The following is an 18,708-nucleotide window of genomic DNA, read 5'->3' as shown; positions in this document are numbered from 1 at the left end:
GCCGGCGGAAGGTGACAGTTCAGCTTTGAAATGGCAAAAGAAAAAAAAAGAAAAAACTTGATTCATGACCTGTGGTTGAATTATTAATCTTTTAATCTCCGCTACTGCAGCAGACACACGCCTCCATTTTTGGCCACTGGAAAATTACAGTTCATACAGCAGCGTTGTCATTCAGGCTGACAGAGAGGGAAAATGGAAGTGGCAGAGAATTAAGTGTAATTCTAATGCTTTTAAAGGCAAAGTATAGTGTACGACGCACTTTAAAGGAACACACCCACAGGGCTTTAAACACGGACTGTGGTGGGAAAAAATTACTGAAGGCAAAACTAGAAAGAATAGTAACTATATACGTTGTCTCAAAAATATGACTTGCTTGCTTGCTTTAAAAATGCGATTCACGAAAATTTATTTTTCACGGAACCAACAACATTCTTGCACTTTTACAGAGACAATACAATAGCAAAACAAAGCAAAATATAATGAGCAGTGATACGATGACTGCTATTTTGGTCCCATTCCCTTGGAGGAAAAACAAAATGAGGCATCGTCATTATTTTCAGCAATGTTGCCCACAAAGTGAAAATTCAGGCGGAAAAACCTCAACTGCCACGGACAAGTTTGAGTGTTTCACTTTTTTGTTGTCAAAGAGCTCAGAGACAAACAAGAGAAAATACAGTAGGAGAAGAGACAGGACAAAAATTGACTGTTCCTTTGCTGTTACAGGAACTTGATATGTCTCCCCCTAACTTATATCAATGGATGAGAGCAGGCACCACAAAAGAAAACACATGCAGACACACAAAGAAGTGAACAAGGGCAAAACAAAAGCTTTCAGAACATGCACAGAAAGTCGGGCAGCTCATCAAAGCACACGCTGCTCGACGTCGCTGTTATAAATTATGCTGAAGGTTATATTGTTCGTTTTTGCCTCCTCCTTCCGATCACAGAAAGATTTAAAGACACGGTGGGTGGCAGGAGCTGTGGGCTCTCATTTTCTTTTTTAATGCCTCTTCTCTCTTCCCAGTTTTTGTGTCATAGTGGCGTTTGGCTTTTGGAGTGATGCTCGTGGCATTGTGCAACCAATATGAGGTGAGCTGACACAAGCAACTTTATCTGCAGAGACAACTTTGCAACAGAGATCTTCACTTCATTGGCATTACAGAGTGCTAGTGAACAATGAGTGAGCAAAGCAGGTTGAAATATTTCATCCAGGAGGATGACTAGCAGCTTTCTGCTTCCGTCCGCAGAGCATTGCTGTGACAGCATTGTTTATCCTGTAAAATAAAAGGTTTCAAATCGGCGCATATCAGCAAAGAGAAACGCCGATGCCAATAAGTCTGTGAATGGCTCATGTCGGACGATAATATCTGCAAACCGTTATATCTGCAAACCGGTATATATCGTTCGGGCTCGAATTAGAAAACCAACATTTATTATATTTTAAAAGGAGGAAGGATCCCATCTACAAAAGATTTCCATTTCCTTATAATTGCACAAACTGTAAACAAGCGAAACGAAAGTGGCAAACATGCTAGTAGATTATCCAATCAGATCTCAGAACATCCATTCCCTAGATTAGCTACAACTGATATCCAAGGATATTTGAGGTAAACGGGACAGGATTCAAGGTATTATTATAAAAATGGCAGAAATGCATTAAACATGTGTCTTGGCCCTCGAGGGTTCAAATAATAGTTTTGGTGAGGAACAGTGAATGTAAACAAAAGTGTATTTATTTACAAGAAAACTCCGCAGTGAACTTTGAGCAGTACCCATCATTATCCTGCATGCTCACGTTGAACAGCCACTAGATTACTGGAAAATAAACTGTAATTCCATCTCCTGAGTTTACAGATGGTTGATGTATTACTCCGATTAAACCTGATGAATTACACAGAATCGCATGCTGACCACTAAGCAGCCTCATTGGACTGGAGGCGAGTAAAGTGCCTTGCCCACGGCTACATTTTGGGGATTTACTGAGAGGAGCGGAATGGAAAACCCTACTTTACTTTCCCGGATCACAGATTATTTGATCTCTGACTTTGGACAGGTGACTTTATAAGCTAACTGACCTTCAGGCTGCTGCTGCCTTTTTTTAATATGCTCCAGTTATTATGAGTCACTGGACATGGCGTCATTCATCTGTTGCACCAGGGTCACTTTTGACTTAAACTTGTTGGATTACTTCTGCTCAGAATATTGCCACCCCGTGAAAACACGGCCATGATCCCCAAATCAATTTTCGGCAGGCCTGTGTGCCATCCCTGACATTCTGTTCTTCACCACGTGTCACGCCCTGTCCCTTCCCTCATCCTTCAATGGCTGCATATAATTGTCCCACCGGTGGCAGGCTTTAATTATTCACATGATGCCAAAGCTCAGGCGGTGGCAGCTATCACCTCATCCATCACTAAGAACTATTGCTCCGCCAATCTACAAATGCACTGTCTACCAGTTGTGGTGTATGTGTATGTGTGTGCCATATATGATAAACATATCAGAAGCAAACTGCTGATGCTGGTCATCATTATTTTCAGATGGCTGTGAGATTAACTGAGAGGAACGGAGGGCGATTCTCTGGTTGGCATTACACTGCTTTATAGACCACTTTGTATTTCAGAAGAAAAGTCTGGGAAATGATATCTTATTGGGCTTCTGTAGGAAACATAAAAAGACAGCCTCCTCCTCCTCCTCCCATCTTCTTGTTAATCTCCTGTCATTTTCTCCCCCTCTCACTCTCCATTCCCATGCTGTAATTTGTGCATCCTAAAACGCCGAAGACACGGACCGCAGAAGCCCGACATTCAGCCAGCATCACTATCTCCTGAAGTTAGCATTTTCACTGTCAACAAACGTCAATTCAGCAGTGGGGGAATGTGCTCAGCTTGAGTAACGGTTCTGCTTCATTAAAAGTTGATGATGAGGAATAGCTATTGGAGTGTCATGTGCGACATTGTTAAAGCCCCTCAAACCAACACAAACAGTTGTCAAGTTGTTAGCAGGGTCTCGGTGGGTGTAGATACTCAGATAAAGATCTGGTTAGGCAGGGGAAGACTATGGAGTTTTTTTCCCCCACTTGTTTTTCCCAAAATAACCCCACCAGAGTGTCGACTCAATCCCCAGATTCAACAATGTTTTCCAAAAACTCTGGAAGTATTATTTTTCTTTTTATGAAGTGAAACATTAGCATTAAGTTGGTTTCTTTTAAACACATCCGATATGTTTAATTATTAATTTCAGGAACAATAACAGCCAGACAACACACAGTCACAGATTACTATATTTCAGTTGGTAGAGCAGCCTGCTAAGAGCAAAAAGTCCCTGAGCAAGTTGCTGACCCCAAAATGTATCCACATGTATGTGCATGAAAAAAAGTCCCTTTGGACAAAAATAGCTTTAAAATGTTCTGTGATGTAATAAAAAGGCTGGTAATGTAGATGGCAATTGCATCCCAACAAATGTCTACCTCAAACCATACTACTGCACTCCTTACATTCTTATAACTATTGAGGATGGCACTTTCTCCAGTTTGGTGTTCATAACTAAATATCTGATGCAACATTTCACCAGAACAATAAATATAATTCACTTTCAAAGAGATGCTGGACTCACAACAGACAGACAAGGAAAGGAATTGACAAAGTCAATTCATTAAAGGTCAAAATATCCCAAATTTGGTCCAAATGGGAGCAAAGTATGAGTATGTGGCAGGGCTCCTGCATTATCCATTAGATATTTTGCTTTCATGTTTTGACAGGCTTTCTGTACCTGGATGACATCCATATTCTCTCAAACATAGTGTAAAAAGCTGACATCCTCAACAGAAGACATAATACAACTGTCTTAGTGGTGCTTCACATGACCAGTAAATGGATATTGATGTGTAATAGTAAATACATGCCTGAAAAGATGTGTTGGTTAAATGGACTAATGCACTTTTCAAGGAAGATGTCCCTTTCTTCTAAAGTATGGGTTTGAATTTTTCCCAGAGAAAAAATAATGTCAAATGTTCTTTAATGGATCTCAAAAAGGTTCCACCATGTTATGAGTGTAAAAGCAAATTCCTAATGCCTGATGTGCTCACAAGCCAGTGACACGTGTACTTACACTCGGTCTGTGCCGTAGCTGCGGTAGTCCACCGCGGCTGAAACGGCCACGATGAGCGCAGGAACTCCGTAGCCCACCAGGTAGAAGTAGCGGCGGCGCGAGTGCTCACTCTCGAACACCTCCACCAGCATGATGTAGAGCTGCACGCCCTCCAGGAACATCCATGTGAACGCTGCCAGGAAGAAGAAGTGGAGCAGCGCGGCGAAGACGGCACAAGCAATCTGGGAAAGTTTTATGGTGGCAGGGGGAATGAGATAGATAAAGACAGGGGGGAATGTCAATTTACAGACAGAAACACATTTCAATCCAATCACATTTGGGCATTTAACTCGTTTTCGGGAGGATTAAATGCCTTGCTAAAAGGCAAGTGACTGGCAAAGTGTGCCATCCAAGTGACTATAATCGAGCAGCGTTTTTCTGACCTCTCCATGTTTGTGTCTTCCCTACAATTAGCATTGCTAAGCTTTGTTTGGCTGAAGTAATTGGATGTTTGCCTGTAGTAACTGGCAGAAGAACGCTTGAAGCTAGTGCGCTCATGTGGTCTTGTTTGTTCGCTCGGTGGCTGGCATTGACGAAAGACAGATATGAATGGAGACGGGAATTCAAGCACAAAATATAGATACACTTCATGAGCTTCATGAGAGGTGCACACGGATGAGACATGAACACGGCATGTCTGCATGTGCCGTCTCACTTTCTGACAATAATGAGGATACAATACTTACATGGATTGATCCAATTGTTGGCACAGTTGAACATAACTAGTGCAGTTTGTCACTGAGAGTGATTCAATTAAATATTTCAAAGGTTAAGTGGACATTAATTGCAGTCCAGGAGAGTGATCTTAGAGCTGGGCAGTGAATTAATCCATAAAATGTAATGGAAGGGTAAAGGTGTAGGGCCAAAGCATGAACTTAAACTTCACCAGGAAGAAGCTCTCCTGCTGAAGTGCTGCCTGTGAGTTTTGCTTGAGATACTTGAGGTGATATTTGAAAAGCGAAATAAAGAATTGCTGAGGTTGAATAGGAGGGCGTAGCACTGTTGCGAACAGTGTGGGATAATATGATAGAAACTATGACAATAAATAAACACCCCAAATTATTAAAAAGACTATTTGCAATAAGATGTATTTCAGTGCGTGACCCCATTATAAATTTATAGTCACAGATCATTTCATATTGTTCAGACAGTGAATTTATAGCCACTCAACTTTTTTTTCCCCCTCCGAGAGTAAAGCTAACTGTGTACTCTGCCTCATTAGAAAGCAAAAATGGCACGATTGCAAGGAGCTGTAGGTGGAACAAAGCCCTCTGCTGTCCTGAATGCATGTAATGACTCCACATTTGTCTCCAGCGTGAGTGCAGAGCACACACACTTGACAATGACAGCGTGCCTCCACCTGCTACCACAGCTGAGCCCTTACAGGAAAGTAATGCAATCCAAACAACAATTATTAAACTAGAAGGTGGTTTAGGTATTGAGCAGTTTAATCCAAATAAACCTGGAGTGTTTGCAAATTGGAAAATTGCCCCATGCAGGAGGTGATTGTGGGGTTGAATGGATGAGTGAGAATGTAAGAGGGTTAAGGACGTGTTGGTTTGCGAGTATGTGAGAGTAAGTTCAAGTATTGCTTCTCCAACGAATTGAGGGAGAATAAACGGAAAAGAATTAAAGTCTTTTCATTCAGTGTTTTGTTTCACTGAGGCAGGCAGAAAAGATGTTCAGGGCTGCTGGCGCTCACTGGGACGTACCACTCATAGCACAGCAGGACACCAGAGGTTACATCTTAAAAAAAAAAAAAGAATGAACAAAACTTCAAGGCTCTTAAATCTAGAGGAAAAAAGTGAATAGAATAATAATGGAAAGATTTCAGCGAGCACTTCCAGCAGCAGCTACAGACTATGTACTTGTAGAAAGATTTTTAACAAATTGAATGACTGAAGAGATTTTTTTGTGAAAGGTGAAAAGAAAGAGTCACTTGTTCATTTTGACTTGCAGTTGTTCAAAAAATGTGCCCACATGGACTAAAACCTATATCACATATCCACACAAATTTTGCTGTACTTTGTGCAACATGCTGACTGTGATGGTGCTACATATATAGACACTTTACAGTAGCACAACATCCCTTCACCAGCAGCTGTCTTACCGGCTGGTCACCCCGATTGATGCCCACCAGGAACAGGGACTCAGCAATGAACAGGCTGATGCACAGGTTCTTGTGGATGGTGTTGCGATCGCTCTGGAGGCCGCGGAAAAAGCAGAAGGTGAAGAGGCTGATGAGCAGGCAGACCAGGGACAGGAGGATCCCGACCCAGGTAATGACATCCAGGAGCATGTCGTGAACAGGGTCTGTGTGCTGGGAGATGGAGAGAGAGAAACATCCAGTCCATTGTTGGTTCTCATCATGTCAGAAAAAGCATTTTGGAAATATATATATATATATAATTATTATTATATCAAAAAGAACATTGGTATTTACTCTAAAGAAAGATAACGTATGCACAGCATTTACCGGGATTCATTTACAAGCCAGAAAAACAAACCAAAAAACAATCAGTGGTTAAAATGAAAAAGTGCCCATAAAATGATATCACCATTCTACCCCAGCAACGACCCTAAAGCTTTTATTTCCATTTGGGTAGTGAGAGGGGTGGGTGTGAGTGCATTCAATAAAGCACTACACAGCGAGCCACAGGTGGAAGATATGAATCCTGAATTAGTTAGGCTGAATCAATCTGAAATGCCCCCCCTTGTTCCATTTTGGTCGGGCAACAGAGTGAAACAAAGTGAGCAGTCCAGCGGGCCACAGGTGGCTGAGGCCATCACAACAGGAATACAATCAAACCACAACACGCACAGTAACTTTCGCTGTTGCCTTTCTGATCATTTTATCTTTACAAATAGGAATTTGCCACCATGGCTAGTTTTGGGTGCGAAAATAAATAAATAAATTCCTTTTTGCTGACATTACATTTGTGGCTTCACAGGCTAGATAAGGATCAACAGTGATTCTGCCGCAGCCATGAAAGAAAATTTACACCCGTCCATAAAAGCAAAGTGCACAAAGGGATGCTTGGGGAGACGATGGGGGAGAGGCACATTGAAACAAAGACATGTGAAGCAACATCAGAACAAGCCAAGAGATACAATTGTGTTCACATAATGTATAATAGTTAACAGGTATCATGGACGATGAGCATTGTTGAGTACATGGATGACAAATGTTGTGGAAATGCAAAGCTAATTGAAAGCCCTTCCGGGCACGTCACATCCGAGTTCACAAATTTTCATCACATTTAACCTTTCTATCAAAGATGCATTTATAGTAGGCCTATCGACCACTTGACCATGCATATCAAAACTAGAGCCAATTCAGAGATCATATGTACACATACATTTGACCTTTAAAGTCAAAGGTTATGGTCACTGTGGCCATTTCCATGAAAATATGACCATAACTTGGGAAATTGCATACAGACTTTGATGGTAGATCCCCATTCAATAGCCTTATGTGTTCATGAAATAAAATCTGCGGTGAACTTGATAATGACATCATGAAAAATGATGACTTAACGTGGCTTTCTTGTTCGTTATTAGATATCTAATTTAAAATCAATTCAAATAAACAGATTTGAAAATGATGAGTGCAGTGTCGACAAAAAAAGGTTGGACACCAAAAATATTTTTACATTGTACAAGCTCACATTGACGAAAACAGTTGTGCAGATTCCCAATGAGATTCACATCTGTAATTACTCTGACAATTCTGCGTCATGTTACATGCGTGCCCAGACAAACACATCAAAAAACTGTCTCCAGCGGGGAGATTAACATCACAGAGTGACATCTTGATTTATTAACTAAACATAATTACTGCAGCCACAACACTTTGGTCAGCTACTGAAGCATCCTAATTTCCCAAAGGAGTTGTCCTCTTCCTCAGCCAGCTGGGCATTGATTTAAAAAAAGGAAGAAGAAAAAAAAAAAGGAAAAAAAGGGAGGCAAAAAGTGTAAGTGGGGGAGGGCTGTGGGTAATTTTAAAGAAATCTGTTAACCTCCTTACAGTAATCTGTCATCCCTGATGGCACTCTAGGACTGTATGGGTGGAACAGTTGAGTGGTGACAACATCTGAATGTTAAAAAGGATCAAATAGGGGATTTTTTTCAACACAGACGAATGTCACAAATAGTTCAAGGCAGACAGTTTATTAGCATTGACAGGCAGTTAAAAACCTGCACGTGTGAAATATAAGATACACTCCCCCGAACTGCGTATACATCAGGCCCTGACACTGTATATTACCCGCCAGACTTCAAGTACAGTTTGGCTGTTTGATATCAAAGGCTGTGTAATCAGTCTTGGCCTGCAGCAAATAATGCACGAGCTCTAGCAAAGGACAAACCCAAGAAAATATTTTCTTACACTGAGGAACAATCCTGCAAAAGCATTCCGTGTGTCCGCACATCTTTAAGTCGTGGTTGGACCACAGTCAGCAGTATCTCCTGAGGGGGGGCAGGGAGAGAGGGAACGCCAACATCCGTGGGTGTTTTTTCCATTTTTTTACTCCAACCCCCGTCAGGTTACAGTAAGGAATCTTGGGAGATGTAGGATCGCACAAAAGCCTTGTTCAGTGGAACCCCAGCTAACGCTAGCAGAGAGGGGAACAGATGCTGATCATTAAGGGGCTCTCGTACAATAACAGCCGCAGTGCTCCTTGAGTCTGGGGAAAGCGCTCTTTTGATTTTCCTGCCTGATGAGCCGTTGTGTATATACGTTCAGAGGGGTGGGGGAGTGAGGGGTTGGCAAGATGTAATATGGAGCAGTTTGTGTGTGTTTGTGTATATGCCAGTTTGTATGAAAGTAAGCTCTTGCTGTAGAGGAGTGCCTGCACGGTGGGCGACAACAGATGCTGCTGTTTGTGCCTGCATGCTCTGTAGGTGTGTGGTGCATGCGACACATGCGTCTGTTCTCAGTCAGCTGCATGACAGAGGTATTGAGGCGGTGGGTGGTACAAGCTGCAGCACATTGTGAGTGGACCCTAAGGTCTAGCGAGCAGTGCCTGGGCTGCGGGCTCTATCCATCACAATATCACCTTCAATTGGAGAGGGGGGCCCGGGTCAGAGAGACAGAGAGAGAGAGGCAAAAGAGGATCAAGAGACAACGCTATGGCAACAGAGAGAGGAGGGAGAGGAGTGTATCTACACCTGGGTGATGGATTTACTGTAGCGTGATTTCTTTGTTCTGGGAGGTGGATGATGGCAGAGACGTCACCAGCCCCAGAGTCTCGGCTGAAAAGTTCCCCTTTACCGGGAGCTCTGCCCAGACAGGATGGCAAATGATGTGATCTGCAGAGCCTCTGCGCCTAACCTCACACCTACAAACCTCCATGATGGGAACCTGTACAGGGGTCTCTAAAGTGGGCCGAGACAATTTGCTCAAAAATTCACTCGCTGTGTTACGAGGGCGGCCGAGTCGTGCGGCATCCGTGTGACTTAGCGGGGCGAGCGCATTTGTACACATTCGATTTGTCTTCCAATCTTTCTCACCTACATTTCTCTCTTATTTCTTAAACACACATATTTTTCATTGCGGGGCTGCCGGAGGAGATTGCTTTTGCCACTCATCTGCTCCCATGCAGCACAAAAATAAGGTTTCTGGGCACTTGAGCAGGCTGACGAGGAGGAGCAGGTGTGGCGATGAGCACAGTCATTCCAGCCAATCTATCTGAAGCCAACATAAAATCATATGCACGTAATTACCACAACATCCTCTGTTTAGAGACAAAATCTTCACTATCAGGTCTTCTGAAGAGCATACGAGGGTGAAGTGGCGGGGAGATGAGAGCATCAATCGTATATACCTCAAAGAACCGCCCTCAGCATGGGGCCATGAAGCCAATCCAATTAAAATGCATAAATCTCCCTATATGCCTCCAGAGCAGAGCTGTGACTCATGAAATACAGTCGGGCAGGGCAGACATTTGCGCTAGGGGCCAGTGGCCCACTGCAGGGAGTCATGTGACAAGTTCACCTGCGGTATGACCGAGGATTTATGATCTGCATAAGGATGAGGAGCAGTGGCAGAGAGGACGTATGAATCAGGGATCCAGGCAAATTCGTCACATCTCAAAGAGCCGAGCGATAGATTCCTGCTCGCGTGGCGGGAGCTGACATTCAGCACATGTTCCTAATGTCACACTGTTTTCTAAGCTACAATAACTATGGTATTATTCCCAAGCTTGTATTTCAGCTCCTATAGTAATTGACATGGTCTCTTGTCTTCTCAGATTTGGGTTTATTTTTTACCATCACTCGTGTGTGTGTGTGTGTGTGTGTGTGTGTACAGTATCGTAACCTACTTATACAATCTGTTACATCATAAAACACAAACCTAACCTTGAATGTCCTTTGTCATCATAGTCACTGTCTGATGGTGCCAGCGTGGAGACGTCGTGTAAGGACAGTGATGAATGTTACCCAAATATCACCCTCTCCATCATCCAGTGGGATGTGCTACTGATTTATACTTACTGGTCTGTCGGGAATTATGCCACTTACTAGTGGCTCGATGCCTCCCTGGGGCCTGCCTCAGCACGCATATCTGCTATGTAAATAATGGCCTGTAGGAGGAACCCGGGCAGGTATATATTTCTTGAGCTGGGTCTTGTGGTTTAGCCCATATTGAAAAAACATTTCTTCCTTTCTCTTAATGCCCACTAGCTATCCTCACAAATGGCAGACTTACATTCAGGAAAGGATTCAATAAGGAGCCTTAGGAGCTTGAATGGGCTTGAGGCATTAGGGAATCTTAAGAAATATGTCTAAAGTGGACCCTGATGAAATAGTGGTCCGTGATTAGTTGTTCTGACATTCATTCAGCTGCTGCATTCCCTGAAGCAAGCCCAAGTGACCCAGAAAGGTTCATGCAACAAAGGGACTAAACTGTGCAACGGAAATCACCACTAATATCAGTAAGTAAAACAATCTTTTCCACATTGGAGTGAATTTATTTCTGATGCATTTGAAGCATCTTTGATCGCAGCAAATGTCTCAAGGCTCAGTAACAGGACATCTCGAGGTTAGTCTCAGCAGAGTCACATCAAAGAACACCCACGCTCACATCGCTCCCTCAAAAAACCTTGTTTGCAGTCATTCTGAAAAAGACAAAAGAGACATAATCTCCCGCACGCAGCTGCCTGCTGCCGTCTGCGAGTACAGTTTTTAATTTGTTTATGCCGCCAACGGCACTTCTCTGCTCAGATTGCAGGATCAGTCAGAAGCGTCAGCTCTCTGGCAAGATAGCTCAAAATTAGCAAAACAAAGGGCTCGAGTGGCGACACGGGCAGCGCTTGATGCCCTTGTGAGCTCGTCTGAGTGGCGGTTACCTGATCTCCTGCATCTGACAGATATGGTGGGAGCGTGCGTTTGCTGGTGAAAAGTAGGAGGCTCAGTTTAGGTATTTGTCACTAATGAGTTCCTGTGAGTCTGTAGCTTTAAACAGATTTCACATTTGGTAATTTAGTTAAGACCATTACATCAGAAACCACCACAGCTCTAAACATCGTTGGGTACGTGATCACAAAATTTTCAACAAGGTTTCAACATCTACAATATGTGAATTAGAAAAATTATTCGGAGGAAACAATTGACTTCAAACGTAATTAATCCCGATGAGACACAGTCTGGAGTTTCTCCGCTGATGAGTGTGTCTAATAATCTGACAGTCTGTGCAGCACATTCGAGGTTATTCTAGGTTTCTCATGAATATGAATGGCTAGTGTTTTTACCTTGCCCACACTTACAATCAACGTGGGGTTGGGTGTAAAAACAAGGGTTGTTGTTAAAAAAAGTGCATTAATGCACAAACATTATTTTCATGACAAATGTGTCACGTCAAAGCTTCAGGCAGAAGTCGGACAGTTTATCCTAGGTAACCGCGCTAAAGACTGTAGAACCTGCCGTCAGGTATGATTATCCATAAGGAATGTTTTCACACAGCGCTGGCCTCTTGTTTCTACCAGATATGAGCTGAAATAGGAACTCGCGTTTTTGCCACTTCTAATTTGAGTGAAGGACGTGGCACTTTGAATGCAATCATTACTCCGTGCTGTTACGCTGCAAGTGTGATGCAGACGACGGCTTATTAAGCAGAACATAAAGATCTTATTCTCAGCTAGTGTGCGAACTGCCAAAAAAACAACAAGATGAAAGATGATGGTGATACGGTAGCGAGCCTCTGTCCTCCAAAGGAAAAATTGTAATTACAGCCTGCCTAACTAATAAATCTGTTTTGCTGTTTGTTTGTTTTTTGTTTTTTTGCTTTCTGAGATGCCATGGAGAAATAAACAAGGTTAGAATATAATCTGTTGCTCTGAGGGTAATGAGTAATAACAAAGCAGGCATGAGCCATGGTATGTTCTGTTGCCATGGATACAAAAACAGATCTTCAATTTATGAAATGCCTTTCTCTGTCTCTCTTGTGACACACACACACACACACACACACACACACACACACACACACACACACACACACACACACACACACACACACACACACACACACACACACACACACAGACACACACACACACACACACACACACACACACACACACACACACTGTCCCTCCATTCACTGCGTGTTGAAGTAAAACACAGTGACAGTTGGACAAATTTAAAAAAGCCTCTGAATCGCTCATTCAGTGGCACCCTCCAACAAGCAGCCTTTTATTGCAGCCAAGTCGAAAAGATAAAGAATAAGAGACGATGAAAGAAAAAAAAAATGCTATCAGTCAGAACTGGGGTGTAACCACTGTCCACTTTCCTCCAGTGAATGCAGCGCCACAAGCAAGCCAGGCTTTACAAAATGTTAGCGATTGGTGTGACTGAAAGCGCTCCTTTTACTCTCTCTCTCTTCTTTTTTTTTTTGCTTCTGCTGCTTTGCTTTCATTGCGTGAAGGCTCCCATTCTTCGCCACTTTCTCTCTATTCCAGACTTGGCTGCAGCCCTGCAGAGAGCTTAGCGAGTCCGAAAGTCACGCTGCTGAGTGACAAACAGTGGATCCCTTTAGCCAGGAGTAGCTCACACCATCGCAGACCCCCCAGAAGTCACGTGTACAGGGGAAACAAACCAAAAAAAGTGATTCTGTTGATTATTGTGTACATGAATGGGTTTTTTTGCACTTGTAGCTGTGGGGGAGATAAGAGGACGACTGAGGCATGTGAAGGGAGGTGAAAGATGGTCAAGTGGTTTCATCAATGGGGCCAATTGGGACAGCACTCAAGAGTTGCTTTTTCCCTTTTTTTGTTCCTCTCACTGATTCAGAAAAGAGGCTCTGGAGAGACAGATGCCACACCAGATACCAAGAACTACTCGGCTATGTCAGCAGCCAGCTCCTCAAACTTCCTGTGACAGAAATAATTAAGTTGTCCGTCAGCATCACAACAACAATACAGCTTCTTCCCAGACCAGAAATTCTCCTACCTACCATTCTCCAACTTGCTTCCCCTCCCTTTTCTGTCCTCTTCACCCATTTCCTTTCCTTTTCTGTCTTTTTTTCACCCAGCAATGGTGATAGCTGTCCACAGCAATTGCGCCACACAAATCTCACGGCCAAATAACTTTTTTTTCCACTATAGTGCTGCTTATTTTTTTCTTTTGTACATCACCCTCTCTATGTTAATCTCCACTGCACATCCCACTTGCTTCACCCTGTTTCTGTTGCAACCCTTGCAGGCAAAATAACACATGGTGCTTCGAGAGAACCCTGCAATGTGGGGATACAAAGTAAATGTTTTCTCAACCCCCAACCCCCACCCCTCCACGTAAACTGTATAAACAGATAAATAAATACATTCATAAATAACTCGGGGTTACTTGCTTCACTGTAAAATGAATTCACACTAATATCCTTGATCAAATACATGTACATTTGGGTTCAGCTCTCAAAAATGTCCAGAAACAGAGTTAATGTTTCAAAAGTAAAATTTAGCTCAGGATATGAGTAAGGCAATGTTTTGCTCACTAGCAAAGACTAAAAGTAGGCAAACCACTGTTTAATTCTGCTAGCTTACCTATTGCTCAAGTTAAAAAACACGGTTCATACTGTTTATACATATGGTCATCATCTCCCCTTCTGTTCCTGAGTTGAAAATTGTGATATAATTAGATATGTTTGTGAATTATAATGATAATAATCAGTGTGTTAAGATTGTTGACCAACAAAATCTAAGTGCTTTATGTTTTTGAGTCCAAGTGAACAATTGGGCCATATTTCCCTCTAAGTATTTCCTGAAATAATAAGTAAACTAGAACGACACTCGGTAGAGTGCAAGACACATTCAAGCCACACCAAATTGTACATGCTCATATTTATCAGTCCTCTAAATATGACAGATTTTTTTTCATCAAGATCCAAGAATTAATACCTGAGAAATAAATGACAGTGTACGAAAAAAGACGTCCATTGTATTGTAAAAAAACCACTTTCCGTTGGTTTTCCAGCACCTGGTAGTAAGTAAGTAAGCACTTTGAGATTGCTTTTAGCAATGAAAAGTGCTCTATAAATGAAATTGATTATTATTATTATTATTGATATGTTACCACTGCCACAAGGTGGCGGTAATGATATCTAAAAGCTATTTGCCAACTGCTATTAAAAAACAAAAGACAAAGAAGAATTTGAATAATAGTTGAATAGTTCCAAGTGATAACGCCCCTACTTGGAATGGAACTGACACCACAATGGATCGTGCATTTTCGTTTCGCAACTTGTCAATCTTTTTGACAGACGTGTCGTCCTACCTTGACATCCACGTGAGCCATGAGAACAGCAAAATTGGTCAGATGGGTGCAGGAGCATGTGGTGTGTGTCCTGTTGGTGCCGAGCAAACGGCAGTCCTGCGTCGACCAGTAACCAGTCATTGTCCTCTTGGAGTAACTCCAGAATGAACAGTTAGGGTTGAAGTTCTCCTTTGATTGCTGTTAAGAGTGGGAACAAAATTGCATAAATAAATCAGTAGAATCAAACAAAGAGTGGAATTAATGACAGAGAAACAGCCATCGGCTTTGTCCATTTTCTACTTTCCTTTGTTTCCAAAGTAACCATCCTGAAAACAAGCTATTTTCCCCCAATGTAATCCAAAACCATTCTAAGGCGAAAAGCAGGCGGTTTTACTGTCATACAGCATCAAGTGGCCCCGTGCCTGTTTTTCATTATGCTTTTTTGACCTTTCTCTTTAACTTTCACTGCGTGAGAATGGACTGCCCCACTGTTTAATGGGCACCCACCTCTGTCTGTGCCGGCCTACGGCCCTAACGACAATCCTCCCTGCTATCCCGCTTGGCATTTTTTAAAGTCATCCACAATACTGGGGCTGGGTAACACACAAGCACACCCAAACATAACTGCTGATAAATAGATACATCAACAGCATTTCCCTCTTGAGCCCAATTTCTTTACGTAGCTTCAGAAATGAAGAAGAAAGGGGACAATCATTATCCTTTCCTCTGCGTCTCACAGCGTCCAAGGTTAAATTTATCTGATTCCTCACTATAAACACTGAGGAGCCGGAGTTTTTCATAGTTTCACACTTGCTCGAGGGTAATTAGTCTAATAAGGTTTATCCTCTGTGAATGTAAATTTGCGGCTGATTGAATTTACCCTTCACACACCCAAACCCTGTGTAAAACATTCCTCAGCAAGGAGATAGCATGAACCTCTGTCCCATTAATGACTGTAATTGGTCCCATTAAGTGGTGAAGCAGGGAAGCGAAACAATAACTGGAGGACACATCATCATCCCAGAAGACCAGTGATCCAAAACACACGTGGACTTAACTGCGGGAAGCCTGAAAAATAGGAACCCCTGCTCAGTCAAGATAACTCAGGTCCATTCCATCAAGGGCGAGCTCAAGTTGACTCGGCATGCCAGAAAAATAATTCATACCTTTGATTTGTTCTGGAAGCTTAATATATTGTAAGGTATGGTGATCATAAAACAGTTTACTTAAGGCTGAATTGTTATGACTAAAATAATAGAGCCAAATATGAATTTTTAAAAAAAGACAATATCACAGTAACATCCAACAAAATTAAAAAAGATTTATGCCCCCAGAATAAAATAAGGACACATTATTGCCTGCAGCCACAACTAAGCTTGGGAAACAGAGACCAGTTAATCAGAGGGCTCCCTTTACAACAGCTCCGATTGGCTTACCAGTTTACCAGAGAACAGGGAGGTCTTGATTTGATGATCTAGAGTGAGCACGCTATACACAAAACGTCAATATTACATCCAATCAAGTTTAACTGTAATCATAGTTATTTTATGATTCGTTGTGCAGCCCACGGTGTACAGAAAAAAATATACTCTATATGTAAATGCGTGTGTTTATGGGCTTTTAATATGATTAAATGACTATTGCAGTAGTAGCTTTGGTGCGCTCCAGTTTTTATAAGTGGAAGAGGCTGCAGTGTAGAAAACACACTTTTCCAAAAGGGCACAGTTTTATTAAAATGACTTGAGCTGAGAAAGACAAGGGTGTAATTGCGCCGGTGCCCCAACATTTGACCAACAGTAAAATGACTGAATCTACAGTCCAAATTACAAATTACTCTTAAGGCAGGTGAGTCACAGCAATAACTATGCTGACATTGCCCCCTGACATTTTCCAGCTATTTAATTTTGACATCCATAAGCTGTCGTCCTTTTACTCTCCATCCTGCGCTGCTTCTCTACCACCGTTGCTTCTGACCAGGTCCCTCCCACACAAGAAACCCGCTGCAATTATCTCATGGTGGTTCAACATCCCTGATAATCACCCAAGGCGCTGTTTGTAGACAAAACAGGGATATTTCGAGCGTAGCAGAGTGTGGAGAAGATAATGGAGTCAAGAGGGAGAAGTCACGACTCCCACAATGACTAAGCAGCCTCCAGTGGCGCTCAATAAGATTTGTATTTATTCAGTAGATCAGGCTGGTATTTGTTCAAACTAATAAATGATAACATGCATCCCGCCATCACCTGGTGAGCAATTTTGTTTGTTTTCCACAATTTAATTTTTCACACATTTCTCTGAGCAAAACTTCCTCATTTTAACTTAATTCCCCCGGTTTGAGATGGGATTTGCGCATTTTTGTTGTGCCTCAGGGATAAAAATTATTGTGATGGAATGGTTCTATCAAGAAGGTTTATGAGCAAGGGTATTTGTGCACGTAGGTAAAATACAGAGAGACAAATAGCACATTACAGGCAGAGGCAGAAACATCAAAGGTAAAAACACAGAGACTCAGAGATGAATACTGAACAAACACAGATGCAGAACATTACCTGGAGATGTCTGATGGTGAAAATGACCGGGTCGGAGAGGTAGACTTTGTTAGAGTCCTTGTTGATGGCAGCCGTGATAACCGGTGAGTTGACGATGACAGAGTAGTTGGTAGCCATGGCTTCACTTCCCAACTTCATGCTGGCGTTCTCCGTCGAGAGGTAAACCCCGATGTGTTTGTACAGGACGAAGGCGATCCGGATCTCACCTATAAGAGGACGGTGGGACAAGGGATTCAGTCTTTTCATGTAATTGAAGGCCACAGCTGGAGAACCATTTAACCATTTAAAATGCGAACGCTCAATGTTGCTGGGCATCCATTTATGCATGGGGTCCCTTGTCATGTAAACACAGGAAAGAGTCTTCCCGACATTGTAGCCAAGAAGCTGGAAAAAATGCAGTCTAAAATACTGTATTTTAACTGTATATTGCAGCACTAAGCTTCCACTCAGGTTGAACTACGATTCTAACATATAGGAAGAAATGCAACGCTGATGTGTATGGTTTGTTCTTTATTTTCTTCCAACTGTCGAAGCAAGTCAAGTTTAATGCTGTTTGGCTTTGTGGCTTAAAAATTGAACTGCTGAACTTAAGCAACACTGGGGAAATACTGTACATAACAATACTGGAAACAATCCCTCATCTGACGTGTTATTAACGTAAGATTCAGAAACTGAATACAGTAAAACTGTCAAAATAAAGAAATCGGTGTCAAGGCTTGAAAAAGAAATAGCTCCACAAGAGGAAAACAAGGGAAAACCTTTCCTATATCAACAAGCATTTATTTTAATTTAGTTTTCAGAGAATGTGAATGCCACTTTTCAATTTGCACTGACAAAAGCAGGCATATTTCTTGTTAATAATTTCCGCTTTCTCTCCCCTACACATCTCGTTCCCCTCCTGCTGTCTCACTTTTGAGCACTCATATGAAAGAAAGTTCCCCCCTGCCGTTACTGAGATCACTCAGTCAGATGAAAAGAAAACTATTTGGGTGCTGTGGCACTGGATTACGGGTTACGGCCGCGTTGCTCCAGAAGATCGCCATGTATTGTGTCTAGGCGGCACTTGAACATAACTAATTCTACAGCCAGGGCCACATTTAAAGATGGTAGAACTATTCCTGTGCTTTATTTGAAGCCCAAACAAAGGATTTGGGCTGCAATTTGAATGTTATTCATGAGAATGTGCAATGGAATTCCTCCGAAACCACTGCAGCCCCATTCAGTGTCTAATCCAGAGGTGGAAAAAGAGAAAAGTAACAAA

The 18,708-nt window shown here is 42.3% G+C and overlaps 1 protein-coding gene across 20 annotated transcripts in view; it reads right to left on the bottom strand.

Moving 5' to 3' along the window:
* LOC118288653 (adhesion G protein-coupled receptor L3-like) overlaps positions 1–18,708 on the bottom strand; it is a 192,960-nt gene that overhangs the window by 19,987 nt on the left and 154,265 nt on the right. For all 20 annotated transcript variants that reach the window (XM_035615117.2, XM_035615134.2, XM_035615195.2 and 17 more), the window contains 4 exons: positions 17,448–17,653; positions 14,920–15,096; positions 6,260–6,469; positions 4,111–4,331 (listed from right to left, as the gene is read on the bottom strand). In XM_035615117.2, coding sequence (XP_035471010.1) covers positions 4,111–4,331; positions 6,260–6,469; positions 14,920–15,096; positions 17,448–17,653 — 814 coding nt within the window. The remainder of the gene's footprint in view (positions 1–4,110; positions 4,332–6,259; positions 6,470–14,919; positions 15,097–17,447; positions 17,654–18,708) is intronic.

Source organism: Scophthalmus maximus, chromosome 12, assembly GCF_022379125.1.
Source record: "Scophthalmus maximus strain ysfricsl-2021 chromosome 12, ASM2237912v1, whole genome shotgun sequence".
NCBI classification, from domain to species: Eukaryota; Metazoa; Chordata; class Actinopteri; order Pleuronectiformes; family Scophthalmidae; genus Scophthalmus; species Scophthalmus maximus.
Note: the sequence above shows the minus strand (reverse complement) of the source record. Positions and strands in the feature narration are given on the sequence as shown.